General features: G+C 45.4%; 1 protein-coding gene and 1 long non-coding RNA gene across 19 annotated transcripts in view; one reads left to right on the top strand and one right to left on the bottom strand.

Moving 5' to 3' along the window:
* Positions 1 to 12,946, top strand: part of Stk33 (serine/threonine kinase 33) — a 159,956-nt gene extending 147,010 nt beyond the window's left edge. For 12 of the 18 annotated variants that reach the window (XM_006507226.4, XM_030242005.1, XM_017321940.2 and 9 more), the window contains one exon: positions 12,303 to 12,939. In XM_006507226.4, the coding sequence (XP_006507289.1) occupies positions 12,303 to 12,494 (192 nt within the window). In that variant the 3' untranslated portion in view covers positions 12,495 to 12,939. Of the gene's footprint in view, positions 1 to 10,173; positions 10,416 to 12,302 lie in introns of those variants that run through there. The other 6 variants (XR_003946376.1, XM_006507224.1, NM_054103.1 and 3 more) reach the window with 3 other exon arrangements.
* Positions 12,947 to 23,703: 10,757 nt separating this feature from the next.
* Positions 23,704 to 24,627, bottom strand: Gm51463. The gene is made up of 3 exons (XR_003946703.1): positions 24,404 to 24,627; positions 23,951 to 24,085; positions 23,704 to 23,874 (listed from the first exon to the last, which is right to left on the bottom strand). It is a non-coding gene; the product is annotated as a predicted gene, 51463 (long non-coding RNA).
* Positions 24,628 to 25,357: the final 730 nt, after the last annotated feature.

Genomic DNA, 25,357 nt, shown 5'->3' with positions numbered 1-25,357 from the left:
TTTTATGTTAGCTTAACACATGTTAAAGTTTTCAAAGAAGAGGGAGCTTTAATTAAGAAAATTCCTCCATGAGATCAGGTTGTAGATAAGCCTATAAGGCATTTTCTTAGTGATTAATCGGGGAAAGCTCAGCCCATTATGGGTGGTACCTTCCCCGGACTGATGGTTCTGAGTTCTACAAGAAAGCAGGTTGAACAAGCCATGGGAGCAAGCCACTAAGCAATACTCCTCCATGGCCTCGGTATCAGCTCCTGACTGCCAGATTCCTACACTATTTGAGTTCCTGTCCTGACTTCACTCGGTGGACTGTAATGTGTAAGCCAAACAACCCCTTTCCTCCCCAGGATGCTTTGGTCTGGTGTTTTATCATAGCAATAGAACCCTGGATAGGACATGTTCAATAACAGAACCTGGAGTGTCTTAATAATGAACCGTGCAGGCACTCCATGGCAGCTGCTGGGTCTCAGACCATGTTTTACCATCCCCATCATTTTGCTGTGGGGCATCTCTAGGCCTCCACTCTCTCATTTGTGAATAGTATACCATCCTCTGCTCAGGGGTAATGAAATCAGTCATGTGACACTCTAAGCACAGTGTTAGCTACAGTTGCCTAAATTTTCATATTACTAGATATTTTACATAGAATATTATCAAAATTTAATTTTTCTTAATTGTATCATTTATTTTGATAGTACATGGGGATAAGCCAAGGAATGTTAGGGTGAAGTGATACTTCTGACCTCTCAGTTTTGTGAGAGCTGCAGGGCTCTGTGCTGTTGCTGTTCTGATTCTTTCCAACCTCACCAGGAAGCTGTCTCACTAATGCCCTTGCCTCTGCAGTGGGTCCCCTGCAGGACCAGAGGAGGGCTGTTCTCTCCTCTAGTGCAGGTGCTTGTGTGATGTGCATTGGCTGATGGGACAAGCCTCAAGGAGTGTGATGGAGGCAGAGACCCCAAGTGTCTGCATGAGGTAACATGCTTTCTGGGTTTGCTGCCACCTGCCACGGGAAGCCACATGCACTTGAGTTATGGACACACTTGAACTCTGTCCACGGCCTTAAGTCCAGCCTCGCAAGGCCAAGCTCTGTGGTTTGTAAAGAAGGAATATCTGTTGTTAGAGGACTGGACACTTTCACAGTTGCTCGTTATGTAGTAGAGTTAGTAGAGCAGGTCAGATGGCTATGTTCTGTTTATTTCATTGGGCTCCTGGAGATCAGATCCAGAGGCTCATGCATGGAAGAGTTGGATTACTAGCTTCAACTGGTGTCCTGGAAAGGCCTATTTTTGAGGTTTGTTCTCAGCTGATATTTGGGAACTTGGATTTTAGGTAATTTCTAAAATACCATTGTGTCTAAATTACTTGTGAAAACAGTGTGCATGAATGATCAGCCCATGGTGAAAACCCTAGTCTATGTCTACATGTCTACATAGCCTGCTGATAGCTATTTCAGACAGTCACAGCCGGCTTCCAGCAGATGGCAGGCAAACTGAGTGACTCTGGTTGTAGAGGACACTCAGAGGCCTTCTGTGTCTAGACTTCTCCAGGCACCGTACCTTCCTTTCTCCCCTCCCCTCCCTCCTCCCTCCCCTCCTCCCCTCCCCTCCCCTTCCTCCTCCCCTTTCCTCCCCTTTCCTCCCCTCCCCTCCCCTTTTCCCTCCCCCTCCCTTTCCCCCCCCCCCCCCCCCCCCCCCCGTTTTTTGACAGAGGGACTCACTAATCCTGCCTGGTCTCAAATCCACAGCGCTCCTCTGCCTCTGCCTCCTGAGTGCTGGCACTTGGAGCTGTGCACTGCAGTGTGCCTGGTGCACCTTTCTTTTTCTGGCAAGCTTTGCATCTTTTCGCTGTAGTAGCTGGAATAGCTGGAAGCCTTGTGAGGAAGCAAACTTGACTCCTGTTCACCTCAAGTCTGCTATTCCAAAGGAACTATTGGTCCCCATCCCCACCCAGGAGCCTCTGGGACCAGGCTAAGGTTTCACTGCCAGCTTACCTACAGTCCCTACAGTCCCTTAGGTGAAGGACATGCTGGCAAATCCTTTGTTTCCTTGCCTTCCAAGTCCACCTTTTGCTCAGCTGCCCCAGGACTTGTGGCTGTTTGGCTGTGCCACAGGAACACTGAATATAATGAGTAATGCATTCCTTCTACGTGTATTCGATTGGTCTCCTCATCTCTGCCTTTATACTGTAATTGTTGGATGTATTTTATCTACACAATTATAAACTACACAGAAAAAAAGTATCTTTTTAATTTTAAACTGTCATGCCTATTTTCCAGAAATTAAGAGCAAAAAAAGTTTTTTCTATTTAGCCAGCCATTTGCATTTGTGCTGTGCCTCTTCCTTCCGAGGATCTGGGTTTCCATCTGCCATCATTTTCCTTCAGGTCCATGGGCTCCTCTGCCACCCTCCGCTCTTCTGATGCCGAGTCCTCTCCGTGGTCTTTCCCTGGAAAAGTCTGGCTTTGCCTTCAAATGTTTTAGGAGATTTCTTGTTTGTGGAATTTGGGGTCTAACAGGTTTCTAATCTGTGTACTTGGTCCACACTTTAAAGCTTGTTCCGTGTTTTCTGGCTGTCAGATTTTCTTAGGAGTCTGCTAGGTCGAGATGCTCTTTCTCTGTGCGTATTATGGCCCTTTTCTCTGGCCTCTTAAGATTCTCTCTTCGTCTTCAGTGCTATGTTATTGTTAAGCATGGTTTCACATCCATCCTTCTTGGGGTTGGCTATGCGTCATGAATGTGTAGATTTGACTGTCGGCTGTTGGGGGGAGGATTTGCCATTCTTGTTCACTCCCCCCAAGTTCCAGGCATTCACACACCAGACAGTTTACGGTTGCTCTGACAGCTCCCTCGGGCTCCACTCAGGTTGTTACTTGCCATCTGTCCTTTACCCTGGCTCCCATCAATGAGCTTTGGGCTTACTGACACACAAACTATGTCATCAAGTAGAAAGGAGTTTTTTGTTTTTTGTTTTCATTGTTTCTGAGGGGTTTGGGAGAGGTGAGATCATTGAGACAGGCTGGTCTGGAACATGCTGTGTAGAGCAGACCACCCTCGAGCTTGGAGAGATTCTCCTCCTCTGCTTCTGAATGCTGAGGTCACAGATGTGAGTCAGACAGCCAGGCTAGACATTTTTTGTTTTGTTTTGAAACAGCTTTCTCTGTGTAGCTCTGACTGTCCTGGAACTTGCCCTGTAGATCAGATTGGCTTCAAATTCATAGAGACCCACCTGCCTCAGCCTCCTGTTTGCTGGGATTAAAGGCTTGCGTCACCATCACCACTTGGATTAGAAAATTTAAGGGAAAACACCAATGCCTATTTTAAAACCACCAAACAAATATACAAGAAGACATGGACAACCTAAATCATTTTATATTTATTTGTAAGTAAAATATTTAAATTATGATCTTCCCTATAAATAGTTAACATTCCCAAAGAACTCAATGGTTAATTTCTTTAAGTGTTTAATATAGAAATGAGGAAACTCATATAGTCTTTTGAGACTATTGAACAACAAATTTATACAGTAAGAATGATATTAATATACACATGTCAGGGATGTTATAAGAGAAGAAAGCTGCTAGCCAGTATCTCTCACTAATAGACACAGAAACCCTAAACAAAAACTTAGCATGCAGTTTGGAATACTGTTACAAAACAATGTGATAAATGCAAAAATTCACAAACTATTTTGCATCCAAGTCCACAAAATATTCTTGAACTAAGATGAAGAAGGCTGACAAAGGAGATATATACCATGTTCATGGACTGAAATAGTCAGTATTGTTAGGGTGTCAATTCTTCCTGAATTGATTTTTAACTTTAAACCAATTCCAACTGAAATTGTCAAAATGTGATTTTCTTATTAAAATTAGAATAAACTTTTCTAATTAAAGCTTATTTGTAGCTACATTAAGACCTGAATCAGCCCAACCAAACTGAAAAACCTACATTTTCAGGACTTATTTACATGGTCTGATTTCAACTTACTATATAGCTGCAATAGTCAATAGCATGTGGTGATTGTCTAATGACAGACAGGTAGATGAATGGATAAAAGTGGGCATACATAAATAGACCCATACTTACATGACCAGTTGATTTAAAAGTTTTAAAAACATTCAATGGAGAAAAAATATTTTTTAATAAGTAGTTCTAGAATGTTAGGCCATCTAAATAATGAAATTGACATTTGATCTCCTAGATGAAAATGAAATTAGTTTGTGATAGGTAGGCATAATCGTAAAATTGCTAGGAAAATTCCAAGAGAGTATTTTCATCTAACAAGTAGACAAAGATTTCTTAGGATGCAGAGAGCATTTTAAAAGTTGATTGGATGGGCTTCATAAAAAGTAAGCACTCCTGTGCACTGAAAGCATATGGGGAAAACAATGACCAATCTGCAGGGAAAATAGCTTCAAAAATGCATCTAGCAAAGGACTTGTATCCAAAATATGATTGCTGTTACTGTGGCAATTTGAAAAAAAGTGGTCCCCACAGGCTCATATATTTGAGTGTCTAGGCCCTAGTTTGTGCTCTGTTTAGGGAAGGATTGGGCGTATCCTTGTTGGAAGAAGTACATCACTGGGAGTGGGCTTGAGGTTTCAAAAGCCCAAGTTTGGCCCAGGCTCAGTCTCTGTCTCTCTGTCTTTGTCTCTCTCTCCTCTGTCTCTATGTGTTTCTCTCTCCCTCTCTTTGTCTCTCTCTATCTCTGTCTCTCCCTCCCTCCTGCTTAGGAGGAGGGTGAGAGTTAAAGCTCTCCAGTATTGCTCCAGCACCATGCCTGTCTGCTTCCCACTACCATGACAATGGACTAACCCTTTTAAAAACATAATCAAGCCCCCATTAAATGCTTTCTTTTGTAAGAGTTTTCTTGTTTATGCTTTCCCTTAACAGCAATAGAAAAATAACTAAGAAAGTTGCTATTGCTAAACAGTGATAAGGCAACTCAGGTTTTAAAAATGTTACAAGGCTTGAACAGAGAGTGCCAAGAGCCAACAGCATCTTACGGATGCTCCTCACCACAGATGAAAGGAAACTGTCAATAGTGCAACAAGCCATCCTTCATACAGAGTAGAATGGCCAGGCTAGCTAGCCAGCCATGGACATAACAAGGACATGCAAAAGTGTATTTTTCCTGCATTGCTGATAAAAATTCAAATGCACCATCCGAAGAATCCTTTCAAAATACAGTTTGGTATGACTTATAAAGTTAAACATTCAGTTATCATTCACCCAGCAATCCTAGATTTACAGAAAGATTGTAAAGTATCTGAAAAGATTTTAGGATATATTTATAACAAATTATTATATAGCCTAAGAGCAGGAGCAATCCAAATGTCCATTAATTAAAGAACAGGTAAATGATACATTAGTATAATGAAATATAGCATGTTACTATAATAGAATAAGGCTTGGCTAAAAATGATTTACCAATGCATATATGAATGTTTAAAACCTTAAAATAATATAAGAATCTGCAAATGTATCAATAAAGAATTTAACTAGGAATGGAGAGGTGGTTCGGTTGGAAAAATATTTGCTATGCAAGAATAAAACCCTGAGTTCAGATCCCAGCATCTATGTAGAAAACCAAATGTAGCACATGCCTGTGATCTTAGCACTGAGTGGTAGAATCAGGATGATGCCAGGGGAGTGCTGGACCACCAGTCTAGCCAATTGCTAAGAAACCTTTTCTCAAAAAAATAAGATGGGGACTGGAAAGATGACTCGGCTGTTCTTCCAGAGGACCTGAGTTTGGTTCCCAGCATCAACATGGCAGTTTACAATTTCCTATACTCCAATTCCAGTGGATCTTCTTTCTTCTGGTCTTCCTTGTTACCTATATACAAATGGTATGCATACATATGTTCAGGCACTCATACATACACATAAAATTATATACATATAATATACATATACACATATAATATACATCTACACATATACATATACACACATATATACACATACATACACACACACATATATGTGTGTGTATATATAATTTATATGTACACTAAGATGATGAGCAATAGACATCTAAAGTAAATCGTGGCCTTCACAGGCACACACAGGTACACATGCCTACATAAATGTACGGAAACTGTACACATGCACACACATGCATGCATTTTAAAATGTAAGATTTTAAAAACTAACTTTAAGTTTGTGTGTGTTATATGACTATGAGTACAGATATCTGCAGAGACCAGGAAAAGGTGTCCCATGCCCTGGAGTCACCTGACATGGATATTATGACCCAAACTCTTGTTCAAACATGAGCAATATGCACCCTAATTGCTGAGCCATCTCTCTAGCACCACAATGTTTTCAAGTTAAATTTCAATTAACATTTTAAGCAAAAGCTATCAGACACAAAGATTCACACATTGGGCTCTTCTCTCATTTGTGTGATGTTTTAAGAGTCAAAACTAATTATGTTTAAAAATATCAGAACACTGTGGCCCCAGAATAAAATAAGAGGATGGAGTGGGACCATGAAGGGCCTTTGCAAGATTGATTTTTAGAGAGGAGACTGAGGCCAGGGCCTTAGGTGCCCTCAGTGTCCTCTTGTGGAGCAAGGCCTCTCACCCTGAGTTGCTATGCCTTGACTGTGGCATTGGTTACCTGAGTCTGTGTGTTTGTCAGAACTCCTCAGAGCATACCTATGATTCTTGTATCCTACTGTATATAAATTATACTCTTACTGCAAAGAAAAGAAACATCTTTCTCTAATTTGCAAGTTAAATTTTACTTTCATTAACTCTATGTAAGACCCAGATCTTTGTGTGGGTCACCTGGTAAAGTCTATATATTTTCACATTGATCTCTCTCATTCCTGCTTTCCCTCCCCTTTCTTCTGACTTCTGAAAATCACAGGAACAAGAGATAAGATGGGTGGCCATTGTAAGTAAAACTATAGCAGAAAACTTGTATCAGAATTTTGTCATTTGGACCTTGTGCAGGCCTATAATTTGAATGTGTGACTCTAGAAGAGGTTGCTATGGTGATAAACCACTTTACTTAAATAGCATGTATTTTACTCAAAATTCAGAGGAATGGTAACAGTTTCTAGTAATCACACTTTGGTATTAACTTGCAGGATGTGCTGAGAGCTCACAGGCTTTGCATCCATTATCACCAGATAAGTTCATCAGGTTGAAGTTACACCAGTGAGCACTGAAATGTGTGTATTCATCCCAGTCTCTTGTTACATATCTTCCTCGCACACATGGACCCCTTTCATGATTAATAATGTGAACGGCAGAAATCAGGCCAAGGGTGCTGAATTAGAAAAAGGCAAAACTGAAGGGAACTTGTGGGATCATCTTTCCCATTTCTGTATGCAGTCAGACCACCTGCACTCTAGCTGTCTCAAATGCTAAGAATCTGTATCAGATGACCAGTCACAATGCTCCTGGGCGTGGCCCTGGCATGATTGCCCTGACCAGTGGCATACAGAACTGGGATGCAGCTCCACAGCACTGGGTCTCCCAACTCTTCATGCCACACTGTAGTTTTGTTTTTCTTTTATTCTTGCATGTATATGCAATGTGATGTGATGTGGTATGTGTGTGTGTGTTCCCATATATGTGTGTGTGCAGGTGTACTGGGGACCTGAAGTTAATACTAAGTACCTTCCTTGATCATGCTCACCTCTCTTGTCGAGCCCAAAGCTTGCCCATCCTGGCAAATTTAGCTAGCCAGCTTGCTCCAGGGACCCCCAGACTCTGCCTCCAAAGTTCTGTGATTATAGATGGCTATTCAGCTGTCACATGGCTCCTAGAGACTTGAACATTGTAGAAGCTATGCCTGGTTCTGCCTCCCAGATCGCTGCTCCCAGAAATAAGACTCAGACTCAAAATATATTAACGAATACCTTGGCAATATAGCAAGGCTCTTCTCTGACTAGATCATAACTAAAATAACCTAATTATTTTAACCTACATTCTGCCACATGGCTGGTTACTTATGCTCAGGTACCATGCACCTGTCTCCTCACATCTTCCCAGAGAATCTCTATCCCTGGCTCTATCCGAGTCCTTTCTCTTTTCTCTTTTTCTGCCTAAGCCATAGGCCATGGGTTTTAATTGACAAATGGTATGTTCATACAATACACAAGATATTCTTTCTACAATTCCATTTTTTAGTACAATAAAAGGCTCCTTTTCTTTCTAGTATAAATTGAATACTTATAACAATTATGGAATAATTATGAAAACTATAAGTATGATATACATTTATAATGTCTAATCCATAGCACTTGGCAATTAAGGAAAATTTTCTATTATCTGTCCTATCTTCATATATTTAAAGTTTCGTAACTAACTCAACTTTTATCCTAACTTGGAGTTGGGTGGCCCATGTGGACTATGGCAAGTTATAACTTGGGGCTATTGATAGACAGGTAAAAACTAATAGCTTAGAGGGTAGATATCTGCCCAGCTCTTGTGCTGATCAAGACTATTATAAATCTAAAATTTATGTCTTTTATATGGGAACTGAATGGTCAAAGGCGGGGTAGAAACCCAGATTGAGATTAAATATTTTCTACAACCGAACCTTGGTTCTCCAGCTCATGAAGCAATCTCCCAAGCACTGAGGATTTTTCCTTCCTATATAGTCTTCTCCGTTTTGTTTTAGGCTGAAGAATCGTTAAAGACACCCCACCTGCAGTCACATTAGCAGCCAGCTGGTAGAGCAACTCTATCTGTGTGGGCTGGTATGGCTTCACCGTGGCTTACATAAGGATAAAGGGCTTTCCTCCTGATTCTGCAGATTCTCAGGTTTTCCTGGCCATTGCTTTGCTGTCCACTGCTTACAGTACACAGCGTGATTTTTCAGCCCCCTCATGGGCTGGTGAGTAGATGGCCATGTAGGAGCTTCCCCCGGAGTTGATGAAAGGAAAGCTGCCCTCTTTCCCCTGCTCCGGGCAAGCTGCAGGAGCAGCTCTCCTGTTTGTCTTTTGTGACCTGTAAGATCTCATAGCCCTGGCAATTTCACTTTTCATTTCTCTGTCCTATTACTTATAACACTGTAAAATTGTGTCAGTGACAACAAAGATCCCCGAGGGAACCCAGGCATCCATGAGAGAAGAAAGGAAAATTCCAGACTTAGATGACCTATACCCTAACCAAAGAAATCCCTGAAAAATTAAGATTGGCACAATTCTAGAAAAACTCTGGGAGCTGAAGTTTGCCTCAGCCATTTATACTCCAAGGAGAAAAGAAGCCCTGTGAAGAGAGTATGTCCAAGGGCGCAGGCACCAGCATGGTGGTTCCATGCCTGTGATGTGCTAGCATCAGAGATGGTTCCAGCAAGGAAGCAGGGCAGAGGCACAGACTCTAGAGAACCCTTAGGAGTTTGCTTCCTAAACAATTGCCCGCTAACCCTGATACAACTGCAATGAGCAAAGAGAAGTGGCGAGAACACAGAAAATCCCTTCCATAGACACAGAGGCTTCTACGCAGTAAATGTTCACATAAAGGCGAGTGTAATTGCACTGAGGCTAACAGGTAGTAAGGGACAGATACCATGATTTCAGTACACCTGCTTACTGGCAGATTCTGAGACTTATTTAAAATATGGCTGTTGGGACTGGAGGGACAGCTTATCACTTAAGAGACCATGCTTGAGTTCCCAGTGCCCTTGTGGCTCACAGAATTCTGTAACTTCAATTGCAGAGAATCTAATGCCCCCTTCCAGTTCTGAGTCCCTCACACATGCAGCATACACTTACACACACATACACATAAATAAGAACAAATCTTTATCTTTGCCTATACCAACCTTAATACACATGAGCACAAAACTGACAAAGAAAGCAGACCCTTAGTGTTGAGGTGAAAGTGTGGGTGGGTACAGCTGCCTCGGAGTTGCACTTTGCGGTACTGTGAGTCCCAGTGAGACGGTGGCAATATCTGGAATGTCTGCTGCGAAGGTACTGGCCAAGTGACTGTGGTGTAGTTCTTGGAATTTTGTGAAAAAAAAATTGGTAGGGGAACTGAAACTACCAAGATGTCTAGTTGCTATTAACATAGAAACATACTTTTGTTTTCTTACGTAGCAAAATGAAAATTACATCCATCAGCCACGTGTATTTATGTATAATTTTAATGATCTTTAAAAATACATAAAACATTCTCATGGTTTATTAAAATCTCTTTCTTGCCTCCTAGTTAATTCAAACCCAGCATCATAAAGCACAACCAATGCTGTAGATGCACAGTGCACGTCCCCTCCAGGGCACGGCGGGAGGTCTCACACACCCATTCGTCAGTTCCTCAGGAAGCAGGAAAACCTCTGATGGCTCAGCCTTACTCATCCTCAGCTTTCTTTTACCCTTCCCCATGCATGGTAGTGCACTGCAAACATGCCTCCACACCTGACGCCTTTTTAATAAACTGATGGTTATCTTGAAGACCACTCTGCCTGAATTCTTGCCTGTTCTCCCTTCAGGTTGGTCAGGGAATCTCAGGTTTTTTGGATACACCGTAGTCATTTGGCCATTACCTTCGCAGCAGACATTCCAGATGTTGCCACTGTTTCACTGGGACTCACAGTACTGCACTCATGTGGTAGAAGGAGAGAACTGATTTCTACAAGTTGTCTCTGACCTTCACACATGCACCATGGCACAAGCACACATAACCTCTACAATCAATCAATCAATCAATCAATCAATGTATTTTTAAAAACCACAGAACAATGAAGAATAGAAACATCCACCCAGACATGAATATACACATAAAAGCCAATGGCTGAACCTCTGCTCCCATTTCCGAGTGCGAGTTGGAGTGGATACACCGTAAAGCAGTTCCTCATCTACTTGGTATCCAAGTTGGCATGCCCAGTAGGACAAGGATTGCATTCAGCTTCACCTTTAGGTAGTATTTATGTGTACAGTTAGTTAAATTTTATGAACTGAAAATTCCAGACAGCTCCTGTGTCTCAGGAAAGCAGGCAGTCCCCAGCCAGGCAGCAGCACCTCAGGGTGTTGTGCTTGTGTCCTGTTAATGAGCCTGGGTTTTGATGAGGTGATAGGAACTACCTTATTAAATGGTAGGGGTTTTTCTTTTCAATTTTCTGTTTCCTGAAAGAATTCAATGGAGGAAATTTGCATATTTTCTTGAGAAGAGTAAACAACCTTTTACATTTCAAACTTTATATAATTTTTTTCAAGACATAGGACATCTTAGCGTGTTGCCTGACCAAGAATCAGTCCTGTAGTGTCAGGCCTGAGGGATGTTCTGAGGAAGCCCTACTTCAGGAGTGTCTACAACACACACCCGTCAGCACACCTCCTTTTGAAATACAGTACCTGGGTAAAGATGCCCTAAAGTTTTGCTGCAGCCCTAGGAACTTCTGTTCATTAGACAAATGCATAAGTTTCGTATCCCAAAAGGCAGGAAGATCAAGAAAACACCTGAGCAATTTGTCTAGTGCCTTGTGTGGTCTTTCCCACTCTTTGAAAACAGTGCTCTCTAAAATGTTGCATGCATGCCCTTTCCCGTGTCGTTCTGTGTAGGTGAAAGCTTGCTCTGACCTGCTTTGCAGGTCCCCTGGGACAGTCCCTGCTCTTTAGAACTCTCTGCTCAGCCTCACTTAATTAAAATGATCACTCTTTAAATGAGCCTAAGGTCAAAGCGAACCTTGTCTCCCTGTGACTGTAGGACTATAGCCTGCTTCTTCTTGTCCCACAGGGTGGGATGACCTGAGAGAACAAGGTCACCTCAGCCTAATGCTTTCCTGCTGAAAAACCTGTACAGTTCTCTCAGTGAGCGCTACTCATTCCCATGAAGTGAACATTCAAATATTGTTTTACCCCTTTCACCAGTGAGGAGTTGAGACTCACAGAAGTCCACAAAGCTGCCCACCTGACTGGCAAGAGAAGCCTGTCCCTGGAGTGAGTGCAGAGGAGGGCTTGAGAGTGTGAGGGCCGGCCAAGTGCAGCCACTTTGCACTCATGTTGGGAAGAGTAATGACACTGCAGATGTCTGTAAGTCTGAAGAGATGGAATGATGGTGTGTTTGTGTCCAGGTGGGCGTCCCTGTGCAGACCTTCAAGAGCCTTTAGTGAGTTTCCCTCAGCAGAACTTTAAATAATTAAGGGTTTCATCATAACAAGCTCTGAACACCTTGGTTCTCAGGAAAGTAGTAGAAGAGGCTTTGATCTGTATTACCCGAGCTCTGGGCCATGCCCCTGCATCACAGTCTTGTGGAACGCTCTTGTCTCCTGCTCCCCCAGTTACTATATGTATACCTTTTCACACCTGAAAATTAATTTAGGCTTTTTCTTTAATTCATAGCCCACCAATGCAGCCAAGAAGCCTGCTGCAGAGAGTGTTGGCATGACCTCTTCAAACTCATCGTCCAGCAAACTCCTGTCTGCTGAAAGCAAAGCAGAACCAGAGAAAAGCTCCGAGACTGTAGGCCATGCATCAGTGGCTAAAACCACTCTGAAATCCACTACCTTGTTTCGAGGCAAGAAAAGGCTCTAAGGTTCTGTCCAGTGCTGAGCAGTTCAAGAACAGACCACTCTTCCAGCACCGAAGGGAGGGGACAGGAGGAAGCAGCCCAGCACCGAGCTTTCAGCCACCGGCTCTCATGAGCCCTGCCCCTTTACACCAGTTTAAAATTGAAGCTAGTTACCTCCAAGCAGCACAGCCTGCGCAGGGCACTAAAGGACAGCCATGGGTATGCTTGGGGCAGGCTGCTGCCCTCACCAGCTCAAGGCGTTGTTCCACGATTGTTAAAGGGATAAGTGCTGGGGCCATGCTCGCTTAGTTCTACTCAAATCCTTATATTTAGGCACAGTTATTTATAAGAGAACACAAGAGGCCAAATGCAGTGATGGGGGTTCTAAATAATTATGTGCACTCTGCACTGGGAGACTTTGTTAGAGGATTACTAATAAAATGGCCACAGGCATTGTGGCAGAAGTGATGCAGTCCCTCACGTGTCCTTGTGATTCTAGTTGCTATAGACTATTTAAGACAACTTAGTTTAAACATAGAAAAGTAGGAGATTTTATAATTGCTTGCATTGGCTTGCTGCTATGTTCTCATTTTATTGATTACATCAATAAACTAAAATGCCTTCATGCACATCCATTTCATGTAAAGGAGAGGCAACTTTAGCAAGTCCTCTGAGTGCTTCCTAGATGGCCGATGCTGGCCTTCTGTCTCTGGGGAAGGGCTGAGACTGGACAGGAAACACATCATGAGCTGGTGTGGGAGGGTTCTTTGTCCTCTTGGGGTAACAGCTCTGCCACAGCAGGTAAAGCAGGGTGAGTTCCAGGTTCACTGAGGAACCCTGACTCAAGAAATAAGGTAGAGGGACAGCAGGACAGCTCAGTGGTAAATGCATTGGCACCAAAATCGATGACCTGATTTTAACATCCTACATGCTACAAGTTGTTCTTTGAGCCCCTCACCAATGTGGCATGTATGTCTCACACATATGTGCATGCACGTGTGCACACACACCCACACACTAAATTAATTAATTTTAAAAGCCAAACGGTGGCCTGGCATGGAGGTACATGCTTTTAATCCCAGCACTTGGGAGGCAGAAGCAAGTGGATCTCCGTGAGTTTGAGGCCAGCCTGGTCTACACAGTGAGATCCAGGACATCCAGGGTCATATAGAGACCCTGTCTCAAACAAACAAACACAGAAAAATAAAATTAAAACCAACAAAACGAGGTGGAGAACAGTTGAAAAAGATACCCAGTGTCACCTTTGGGTCTACACATGCACACATGAGCATATATGTACACTCATGACAAAAAATACCACACACCATATCACACAGAGAAAAAAAAAGGAAAAAAAAAAGAAACTAAATTGGGAGTTGACAGTCTCTTCAAGGGCTTCTGCCTTGGGGGTTATATTTGCAGGTCTCGGGGGGCTCATATTCCATCTCCTAAACTTGATGTCTCCTCAAGGGTTTGGTGAGGCAGCCTTGAAGATACAGACCATCTATCCATGGAAGACCCTGGCCCAACAGCTCAGGGGAGGGCTCTCTTGCAGGGGACTACTCTAGGAGGTGGAGGGTGATGTTGGACGAGCTACACACCTTCATCCTGACGGAAAGAGCAGGGGCCAGGGCATGGCTCTGAAGGGCCAGCTGTGGGTCTTCCTGTAGGAACAATAGCAGCTTTGATTCTGCCCAGTGTGTTTGCATCTTTTCTCATCACACACCAGGCAAGGCTAGTGTCTTTCTGTCATAGCATACATTCTGTCAGCCCTCTAACAAGAGAAGGTGGCCTATAACGTACCTTCCTCTGACTAGGATGGAGCATTAAATAGAATTTATGTCACTCTTGAGAGAGAATGGCTGTATCACTTCTATTTATTTATTCACATGGAAGCCATGGAGCACAGACTGTCTCTGGTCTTTTTTTCTAACTGATGCCCCTGTTTAGTGTCTGAGCTCCAATGCTCTTCTGTTTGCATTTACCTCCATGGGTATGGAAAACCAGTTTCTTCAAGGCACACCTTCTTCCCATGGCCAGTGGGCTAACTCTGAGGCTCAACACCAATCTCTCTGGGCCCCATGGCATAGAGACCTGAATTTGGCTGTTACTTGGAGGGACACCCTCCACCTAGGACAGTACAGAACAAGTGTGATCTCCAAGGAGAGCAAAGACTGGCCAACACCCTCACTTGAGTGGTAGGTAAGAGACAAAGAATTGCAAACAGAGGAATGCAGGCCTAGAGCTGGGGAGCAGTGCAGCTGAGAATGGAGAAGAGCCTCAGGAAAGGAAGAAGAACAAGGAACAAGAGGAAAAGTGTGCGCTCTACGAAAACAGATGCCAGAAAGCCCAGAGACAGATGTCAGGGGTAGGAACGCCACTCAAGGACAGTATGTTCTTCAGGCAGGTGACATCAGATGAGCCCCCTCCACAGTCTGTACACAAGCAAAACCAGACAGGCCAAAGAGACAAAGACCAGGCAAATAGAAGCTGAGAGAAACTGGGGTTTTAAGAGTTAGCCACAAAATGAGCCTCAATTTCTTATTAGAAATGTTGGGGAGGGGGAAGCAGATAAAAAAAAAGCTACTGTGTGCTTATCATAGAAATACTTTGTTTAAATAATTCTATTTGACTCTAAAATGTAAGTTCCAGGTTGGACAGACCAAAGCCAGTCAGTCTTGAAAATGAAGCTTTTTAAATTCCAGCCCTGCTGTTGGAACAGACAATAAAGGCTTTGTTCAAACAGGTATTCCCAGCAGGAAGCCTGGCTTTGAAATTGGCCAGAGAAGTTGTGTCTTATAAAGGCTGCACTTGGCTGGAGGCCAAGAAGCTGTGGCCTCTGGGAAATGACCCTGGGCTGCTGCTGTGGTTTGAATATGAAATATCCCGCAAGTGACAAGTGTTTGAACATTTGGTGGCGCTGTCTGTTGTAGCACCTTTAAGGGGTTGTGTGGCCTTGCTGGAGGAAGTCACTCAGGGCAGTCTTGGAGTCTTATAACTTGGTCCCACTTCCTGACTGCAGATGCAATGGGTCCAGCCAGGCCCCCGCCCTTTCTCTGCCATGTGTCTTCCCTTGCTATGGTTGTATATCTCTTCTCAAGCTGTAAGCCAGAAGCCAGAATAAGGAGGAAAGTCACCAATAGAGTTGGGTGTTCTCTACCTGCCCTTCTAAAATGTCCTCCCTGCTATGCCATCTCTGCCGAGCTTTAGGGACAGCAGTATTGGGCTCCCCCAGCCCCTGGATCACTTGGGACTGGAGATCCCGACATTGGTACCTCCCCTACCGCTGCCCATGTCCCTGCCTGTGGGACTGCTGGGCTTTGTGTGTGTCTCTTTTGATGGCACCCTCTTGCAGGCATGCTGCTGGTGGGGGCCTTCAGGGAAAGGCCAGTGCCATGAGCCAGGAACAGCAACTCCCTCAGCCCCTTCAGAAGCCAGCCCTTCATCCAGCATTCTCCCTCCCATCCTGGTGTACCACCTTCTTGGATCTTGGTGATTCAGTGCAACCCAGACTCTGCCCTCGGTCACCCCTCAGGTGTCTTGACCTAGGACAGCTTGTTCTTGGTTGCCAGGCTCCTACCGAATTACAGGAAAGTCAGAAGCACAAAGCCCAGATGAGTCCTTCCTGAAGACACGATGTACTTGGATAGCCACAGGGACTGGAGGAGGGACACAGGGGTGCTGTTCCTGGGGTTGGAGCCAGGCCAGTGAACCTCAGGTCTAAAATGGCCTAGATGCTGGCTTCCATATTTATGTGCACACGTACACATGTACTCACACAAATGTACACACACACACACACACACACACACACAGATGCAGCCCCCATAGATATGCACAGATGAACTCCGGGGAACTTGCAGTGAGTCAGAAGCCTGGGCTGGGCTTCTCCACCCTCTCTTTCTCTGAGCACTAAAATCTCCTTACAAAAGCCTTTTAAACTAAAACACCACTATTCAAAGGCCTCACATAATTCAGCTTTCCTCTTCAGAATCATATTTTTCTGAGCAAGCCAGTTTTGAACTGATTTTGATTTCCGTGCCGTGTATTGTTACCACTTAATTCTCGTTGGTGAGCCAATTTTCTCTGCCTTTGTTCTTCAAAGGAAAGCCACATTGAGTGGCTGCCTTGCATTTGTGTGTGCCTCGCTATGCCAGTCCTCAGCATTTCCCTAAGTTTCCCAGTGCAGCCTTCCAGGGGCCCAGGCATGGTGGGTCCTCCCAGCTCTGCCCGGCCGATGGTCAGCCTCACTTTGAACAGCAGTACAAAGCAGGAAGTGGGATACTAAGAAGATGAATGGTGCCATTGCCCAGGCACTTTCCCTGGCACCATGCTCCCCAGAGCTGAACCAAGCATAAGAGCTAGACTCTGGGGAAGGGATGACAGCCTCAGAGGTCCTCATCCCCCTAACCCAGCATCAGGCCCTGTGGAAGCAACATAAAGGACAGATGGTATTTATTAAGTTAAATTTAATTGCTAGGAAGCAAACATGAGGACCCCAGTTCACATCCCCAGGACACACATGAGAACTGTGGATGGTGCCATACATCTGTAACCCCAGTGTTGGGCAAACAGGACAGGTGGATCACCAGAGCTTGCGGACTAGCCAGCTATCCAATCAGTGGCCTCTGGGCTCAGTGAGAGACCTGTCTCAATCAATAAGGTTTAGAGTGGTAGAAGAAAGATAATTGATATCAACCCCTGGCCTGAACATGCAGGCGCACACATGTGCACATACACAAACATGAGCACCCAACACACTATATGTACACAAAAAGTAAAACAAATCAGAAGATAGAAGACCTCATCTTTTCTCCTAAGCCAAACTTACAGCACCACAGACCGGATGTTACCTCAGCTCCTGCCTTATGAATTTCCACCTTCAGGACTTGCTCCCTGGGATGGGAGCTGCCTTTCTCCAGAGGCAGATGAATTCTACTGTGGAAACAGGTGAGAAAAACCCTTCTCTCACCTTACGTGACCTCTGGGGCTATGTAGAAGCTGTCCTACTGCTGTACAACCTCCAACAAAAGCCAGGAGATCATCCTCTGCACCCCCCTGCCCAGCCACCCTCACTCTCTCAGACTCTCCCTCAGACATTTTTCAGCCTTCTCAAATGTGCCTGGCCCCCAGTACTCTGCCCACCGTGTCTCTCTTGAGTGAACCCTTGTAATCCTATCCACAAGACTCTGTGGCAGCCAGGTTTCCTGATGACACAGCCCTGGAGCATGCCTCTTTTCCTATCGGTGTCCTTGTGGCAGACTCCCTGTGACCACTAAAGGGCCTTTTCACAGTGTGGTGCCCGTGTGAGTGTTGACCTGCCTGGGTTGTATCTGAGTCACAGAGCCCTGAGATTGCCCAGGAAGGCAGACTCATTTTCCTTAAGTGTCTGTCTTGCTAATTATTCGAGGAGATATATGGAGAGAGGAGGCACAAGCAGAATTAATGGACAGCTTGCCAGAGAACACATTAGCAGTCCCGCTGTGGAGGAGTGGTCAGAAACAGAAAAGGCCTGCAAGCTCCAAGTGCACCTGTCCTGGGTCCCCAGCAGGACAAGTGGGGTGTCTTCTGTATGTGGGCTTCCTCATCTGTAGACACTGGGAGGCATTTGACGTCTGTGCCTGTATTTGGTAACAAGCTCTCCTCCCTCATTACTAGTGGAAGAGCAGTAAGGGGAGATCCTGAGCCCTACCCAACTGGTTGGTCCAGAGATTCACATGTGACCATATACAACCTTGCTCACTTTCTGTGCTAGGCTTTGCCTGAGGCAGAGGCTCAAGTGTTACCCTCTAAACAAAGTGTGCTTTCTGGTGTCCTTGTCTCTCATTTTCACTACCATGGCTTCAGCTTTCCAAGCTACTGTGCAGGCTCTGGTGGGCCAGGAACCATAACAACCAAGGTTCAAAGCTGCCATGTGTTTAAAGTGATGAGAGCCAGGTCCCATCCAATATGGCATGGTACAGCAGCCTGAGCCCTTAGATACTCGTTAATCCTTTGTGGCAGAGTCCCTCACATGGGTTGTCTCCGTGAGGTATAGTGTGTGTGTGGATGGTGAGGGAACGCCAAGGTGCATGAGATGTACGTTGTGGGTTGGGAGTCCACAGGCAGAGGTGTCTTATGTGACATGGGCTGGAGGGACCCTCAGAAACTGCTTGGGCTTTCCCAGCTCTATTACCGGGTCTTCAAAAGTCCACCAGTAATTCTGTTATGCAACAGGCCTGCTTCCTATTGGGGCACCAAAGCACAGAAACCTTCAGGTTCTATACAAATTCCAAGGGACATGGCAAAAAATCCATATCTGACTGAGATGGCTGGCTCATTTGGGAGATGCAAAGTCTTTCAGAAGATAGAGCCTACAAGGGGAAGTAATAAAGGTTTAGAGATATGAATGGGTGGCAGTGGTCTGTACCACACACAGCAAGGCTCAGGAGAAGTATTTCTGTGGTTCCAGGCAAAGAGCAAGAATGGAAGGGATACCGGGTACCAGGGGAGTCTCTTGAGGCTGGAAGCTGGTCTTCTGGACCCCATACACAGTGAAGGCAGATGCTGTCTCCTGTGACTTAGCCCCCCACAGCCCAGCAGCTGGCTCCTCCCCATTTTCTTCTGAACAAGCAGGGGAAACCCTAACCCTTAGCCATCAGGAAGGAGGCTTCTCTGTCCCGAGACTGTTGGGTGGCCCTAGGACTAGTAGAAGTGGGTGTTGGCAGTCAGCAGACACCATCTTGTTAGGTGGAAGAAATGCAGAAACAAAGCCCATCTGAAGGCAACTGTTCTCCATTTGCCAAGATGAGAGCCACATAGCGTCTTCGAACCCCAAGTGCTCCCAGTCCCCTGTCTTCTAGTTCTGGCTGGAGATCCTAGCATTCGCTCTCCACCTATGGTATATGTGAGCACATACTTGTGCAGTCGCTGGCCATCACTGCTATAAGGGACAGATTGGAGCTTGGACATCCAAGGACACTTGCTTATCCTCCCCAGGATACAGTTTCAGTGGCTCCTCTGAGATTTCTGTTCCCACGAGCCCTTCCCTCCTGGGACTGGCTCAGTCCTGGATACAGTTGGATGTACTACTCCTGAGACCACTCCAGCGGTCTCTCTGGAATATTCCACAGGTGTCTGGCTCGGGACAAAAGAAAAGCTGCATTTGCTCTGGAATCTGAAAATCTGTAAGTGGCTCAAGTACACAGCCTGGGTTTGTGTTCTCCCAGCTCTGCTGCTGCTGCTCCCACCAGCCCAAGGCTCACATGTCTGCTTCTATCTCTCAGAACAAAGAAGTTGCAAAGAAGTAAGCCTGCAAAATTTGCTGCAGGCTGTGGGTATGAGCTCTTTGGATTGTATTAAAGAATAGAAGCTTAAACACATTATAAAGCTATTTTCTGTGAACTTGAAAATCATCTAGTAGTTCTATTATTTTTACCTTGATGATGTATTGTTAGTTTCTTTAGTAACACAGATTCAGAGTCTGTTACCAATGAGTTTCTGTATACGCAGTAGGGGAGGGAGTAGGGAGGATTGTACACCTTAGGATGCAAAGACCTTCAGTGGTTATGGTTGCAAAAGTACACCCCTGGGAACCCTCTTGTTGCATATAAGCATCACTGTGTTTTACTGGGTTAACTGACAAACAACTAAATGGATAAAGATGAGGCTAAATTAATAGTAGTCTCTAACTAAAAGGCAGAATAGCAATGGCAGCTAATTAAAACCATTACCACTCAGGATAGTAACCCTGCAAACCCCACAAGTGAGCATTTATGGAGAGCCCCACAGTGCCCGAGTGCTACCAGATGTCTTAGGAAGATTGGCATCACAGTTCTCCACAGGCTCTGGAAACACAGGACAGCTAGTCTGTTTTATATGATGGAAATAGTATTTGTCAAAATTCTTTCTAGAGTTCCACAGAAATGTAATACTAGATCTCCCAGATAATACAGCTGTACCACTCTTCAGTATTTATGCAAAGAACTCCAATCCATCACATCCCAGAGTTACTGGCACAACAGTGTTTTCTTCAGTTCTATTCACAACTGCTGAATTGTGGAACCAGCCTAGGTGGCCATCTACAGAGGGCATCTAGTATATTAGAATCTCAGCCATAAGGAAGAATGAAGCTGTATCATTTGCAGGAAAATGGATGCAACCGGAGACCATCATATCAAGCTAATTAAGCCAGACTCAGAAAGACAAATATTGCATGTTTTCTCTCATTTGTGGATCCTAGATTTTATATAGATATGTAAAGCCATGCATGTACATATGGCATGACAGAGAAAGGAAACCGTGTAGGGGAACAGAGGGGACTAACAGGAGGAAGGGGGGATGAAGGAGAGGGTGGGGGCAGGCATGGAGGATATGCTTAAAGTACGTTGTATACTTATGTTAAAATGTCCTTATGTAACCCAACGTCTGCACAATAAAAAAAAGAACAATTAAAAATAAAAATCATAAACAACAACAAAAACTTCTCAAAAGGAACCATACTTCTTGCAAAATACCATCTATGGATCCCTAGGCTCAGCAGGCGAGAGCTGTTGAGGGAGATGAGGAGACACAGTCATGGGATAGGGGTAGTGTGTCCACGGCTGTGGGAGAGGACACAGAGGGGAACTGGATGTGTTTGACGCCTCCTCTCGACTGAGGTCTCTGTGTGAAGATCTGATAGGGTTTAAACGTTTGTGCCCCTATAAATATCCCTGTTGGAGCCTCAGCCTGCAATGTGACTCCGCCTAGAAACATGGGAGCTCCAGAGGTCAGTAAGCTTAAGTGAGGTCATAAGTATGAGGTCCTGGTCCAACAGTAGAGTTGACACTAGGACCCATGAGATGGCTCAGCTAGTAAAGGCACAGCACTAATGGCCTGAGTTCCAGCATTGGAATATACGTGGTGCAAGTTATCCTCTGACCTTCACACTCACACTATGTATTCATGCAACACACACACACACACACACACACACACACACACACACACACACACAAAGGCTTTTTAAAAGAAGAGATGCTAGAGAGAGGATTCACCTGTATGCTTGTGGGTTCCTCATCCATAGCACAAGAAGGCAGCTGTCTGGCAACCAGGAGGCTCTGGAGAAACACAAGCCTGTGGCTCCTTGACCTTAGACTTCCAGACTCTAGAACTAAGAGAAAATGGATGCATATGGTTTAGATCACTAGTGTGGCCTTCCATTATAGTGGCTAAGCTGATGAAGACCGTTCCCTACATCTACCAAACTAAGGAATCCAGGTTAAGAGGACTTGTAGAGAAAGCATGGAAGAGCTGTGGGTATGGGGAGGGTGGCTTTGACAGGCCCTGGGGCAGTTTAAGAATACCCAAAGGCAGGTGAGGGGTGGGTAAACCTACACGAAGTGAAACACCAGAAAGCCAACCTGGAAACTCAGAAACCAGCCGAGCTCTGGAACAGCAGAGGTTGTCTGACAGTGCAACTATCGTAGCAGCAAAGGGCCTCAGTGGACAGCCAGAGACACAAACGCCCAAGCCAACAGAGGCCTCTTGCCCCACCGTTCTGTCTTATAGTGAGAACAAGCCAGATACATCTCCTATGGGGTGAAAAATCATGTGTCACAGAGCGCAGTGGTCCCTCTGTGCCCAAGGACCAACAGGGTGTGTAGAAAAAATCCAGCCAGGTCACCAGGCTCCGACACTCCTGACGATTTGGTTCCTCAGAGAAGGGACCATGATCTCAGCAGCTACCTAAAGTCCCCAGGTCGCCTTAGGTCTTCAGAGCCCTGCACTTGTCTCCTGGAGCTATGTTGCTAAGGATGTACACACAGAAAAGCTCACTATGAAAGACACTTAGTATCTGGATGACTTCCAAACACCCACCCCCTACACTTTTCCTCTCAGTGAATATGATTTTGTGTTGTATCATATTATAAATATGTATTTGTAACCTACAGTTTTACCCAAACAGTGCACAAAAGCCATTCTCCTCTATCAATACACACAGGTCTTGTCCCACTAATCTGGGTCTGTGTGGCACAGATAGCCTTGACTTTGCTATGATAATCCACCCAGGGTCAGACCTTCTGCAAGTTGCTCCTGTGTGTGTGAATAGCTCTTCTCCATCGGCTCCTGGATGAAGCCTTGCAGGTCAAAGGGTGTGGATCTTTCTAATCACCTTGACTTCCCTACAGCTTGGGTTAGCTGAGCGCTGTTTAGGGTCAAGAAATCTCTGGTCCTAAGATGGATGGGAAGCCACTTGCAAGCAGGAAAACAGGACCAACCAGCCTGCAGCTCCTGTGGGCAGTGGCAGGCTTTCAGGACTGGAGGGGTTAATTAAAGATGGATTGAGAAATCTATAAACACCCGGAAATGACTGGCATGTGCTAATTTCTTCTTTAGTATTCATAATGGCGTTCTGTTAATTAAGAAGCACTAGAGCCCAGGGGAGGCAGCCGGCCAGGCGCTCTGGCACTGGCAGGCCTGGCAAGCTGCCTATCCTGAGCTTTCTGGGGGCACCAGGGTACAGTATGACCTTGATGGCACAAGCTAGGGACAACCTGGCCCTCAGGGAGCCTCCCTGCCCAGTAACAGACAGTAACTAAATTTAGGCTTCCTTTCTGTGACTATTGGTGGCTACCATCCCTCCTGGAGGCTGCACACATGTAGAACCTGGGGTCTTCTATTTCCCAGAGTGCCCCCACACACTTGTCCAAGGGGATGTGAATAACATTTCTCTCCCACCGTCAATGGAGAAATGGAGGCTGGGCTGAGGACATCCAAGTATGGCCACTTACTGAGTGCAGTGGGTAGATGAGCGTGCCCCTTGCTTCTCCATTCTAGGGGAGGATTCCAGGATGAGCTGGCTCCCCTAGATGCCTCCCTCTGTCACTGTGCATGCTTATACTTTTCCCTTTCCCTCTCTCCCAAAGAAACTAGGGCTGAGCCTGAGTTCTTTCCTAGGGTGCTCTGAACAGACAAAGACACCAGAGGCAGCCTGAGCATAGGCGTGTGCAATCGCTTTTGTCTCATGTGACATGTTGCTCACGGTCTACTATACTCATGTGGTATACATACCATGTTGTGTGTACAGAGGCATGCCTGTGAGTATGTGTGGATGCTAGTACCCTTCTCAGGATGTGGGTTGTTGGGCAAGCCACCCCTGTCTCTAATACATTTTCCTCCTCTGTAAACTGGGGACACTGATTGGACCCACTTCATAGCAGCACAGGCACGCTTCGGGACTCAGCTAGCATAGAGAAGTGCCTACCGTTGTTAGTTGCTTGAACAGCACCTCTATCCTTTCTTCCCTCCTGTTTGACTCCATTTGCTTGGTAAACACCTATTCATCCCCCTGACCCGACCTATCTGAAGATTGGGCAGCATCCAGTCCCTGACATAGCACACAGAGATCTCTTTTTGGAGTCCTGGGCTCCATGGCAGGATCTGAAAATATAAAGAGGCAGAGATCAGAGAGGAGACCCATAGGACAGGGAACACGTGAACATGGGCTTCCACACACCTGTGCAACAAGGTATGTGGGCAAGATAGACACCCAGGTACCATCCACTTGTAGGAGGGCAAAGGCTTGATCATCAGCGTTCACACATCCAGGACAGCTTTTGTACACGTGCTGCTCACTAACATAAGCCCCTTGCTGTGAAAAAATAAGTAATAGAGGTAAAACTGTATGTGCACATGCTAGGGACACAGATAAGGGACACAAACTAGACATACAGCACATTATTTGCACATATATACAGAATTTATACTTTGGACACAAACACTGTATATGCACAATGTATGCATACTTAGAATACATGTGTGTAAAAACATGACATGTTTGTTAATTATACTATAGCTAAGGCAGGATAGTACACAGTGTGTGCACATACCATATAGCCCCTAATGCAAGGCCCCAGCTCTCAGCAACCACACAAGCAAGCCCAGAACTGTCGACCCTGGGGAAACTCACCCTGAGAGAGTCCCCTCTCTTTAACCTTCAGTGCTGAAGGCTGCATTGGACCCACAGATGGAGAATTAATTGGTGTCATTAACATGTGGCAATGATAATGACTTCCATCGATCCCTGTGGCAGATGTATGGCCAGAGCTGGGAGCTCCAGAGCTGGGTCCAGGCCTCCCTTGCTGCGTCCTGACCTTTGGTTTCTCTCCACACATCAGGGAGGGTCTACTCTGCAGTCAGAGCACAGAGTGGGATGCGAATATAAAGCCGGGGCAATAAGCAACTTCCCCATAGCCACAGGGCTGCCAGAGACTGGTTCCCACTGGCTAAGCAGGACACAGCACCTCCCATTTGACCTTCCTCCTCCTCCTCTTGCTTTTCTTCTTCCTCTCCCTCCTCTTCTTCCTCCTCCTCCTCCTTTCCTTCCTCCCTTTCTCCCTTTTTCCCTTCTTCCCTCCCTCCTCCATTCCCCTTTCTCCTCTTCCTCCCTTCCTCCTCCCCATTCTGGTCTCCAGTCTAGTCCCTTTACCTTCAGTGAACAAAACCACTCAATTCCTTCTTGTCTCCCAACTCCCTGGCTCTGTTCCCAGTCTCTGTCCTCTGTCTTCAACAGACTGAGAGACCACAAGGTGGAGGGCCTGGCCTTCCGGGAGAAGGATGAAGGCAAAGGTGTCCTCAGGAGGACAGACAGTGAGCTCTGGCCCCTTCCAAGAGCAGCCTGCTTCAGGAGGCCTCCCTTCCAGACAGTCCCTCCTCTGATGCCTGAAGTGTGGGCTCCTCCCCAGCCCTTCTTGTGGGAGTTAATGCCTCCTTCCCCACCGTGTCACACAGCTCTTTGTGGATAGACTTTGTCTAGCTGACCATTGTAGCTGCTTTACATGTAGGCCAGGACAAGCAAGTGCTACTACATACCAGACAATGAATAAATATAGATAGACTGAGGCAGGCAGACAGACAGAGGTGA

Source organism: Mus musculus, chromosome 7, assembly GCF_000001635.26.
Source record: "Mus musculus strain C57BL/6J chromosome 7, GRCm38.p6 C57BL/6J".
Taxonomy (NCBI): domain Eukaryota; kingdom Metazoa; phylum Chordata; class Mammalia; order Rodentia; family Muridae; genus Mus; species Mus musculus.
This window is presented reverse-complemented; position numbering and strand designations above follow the sequence as displayed.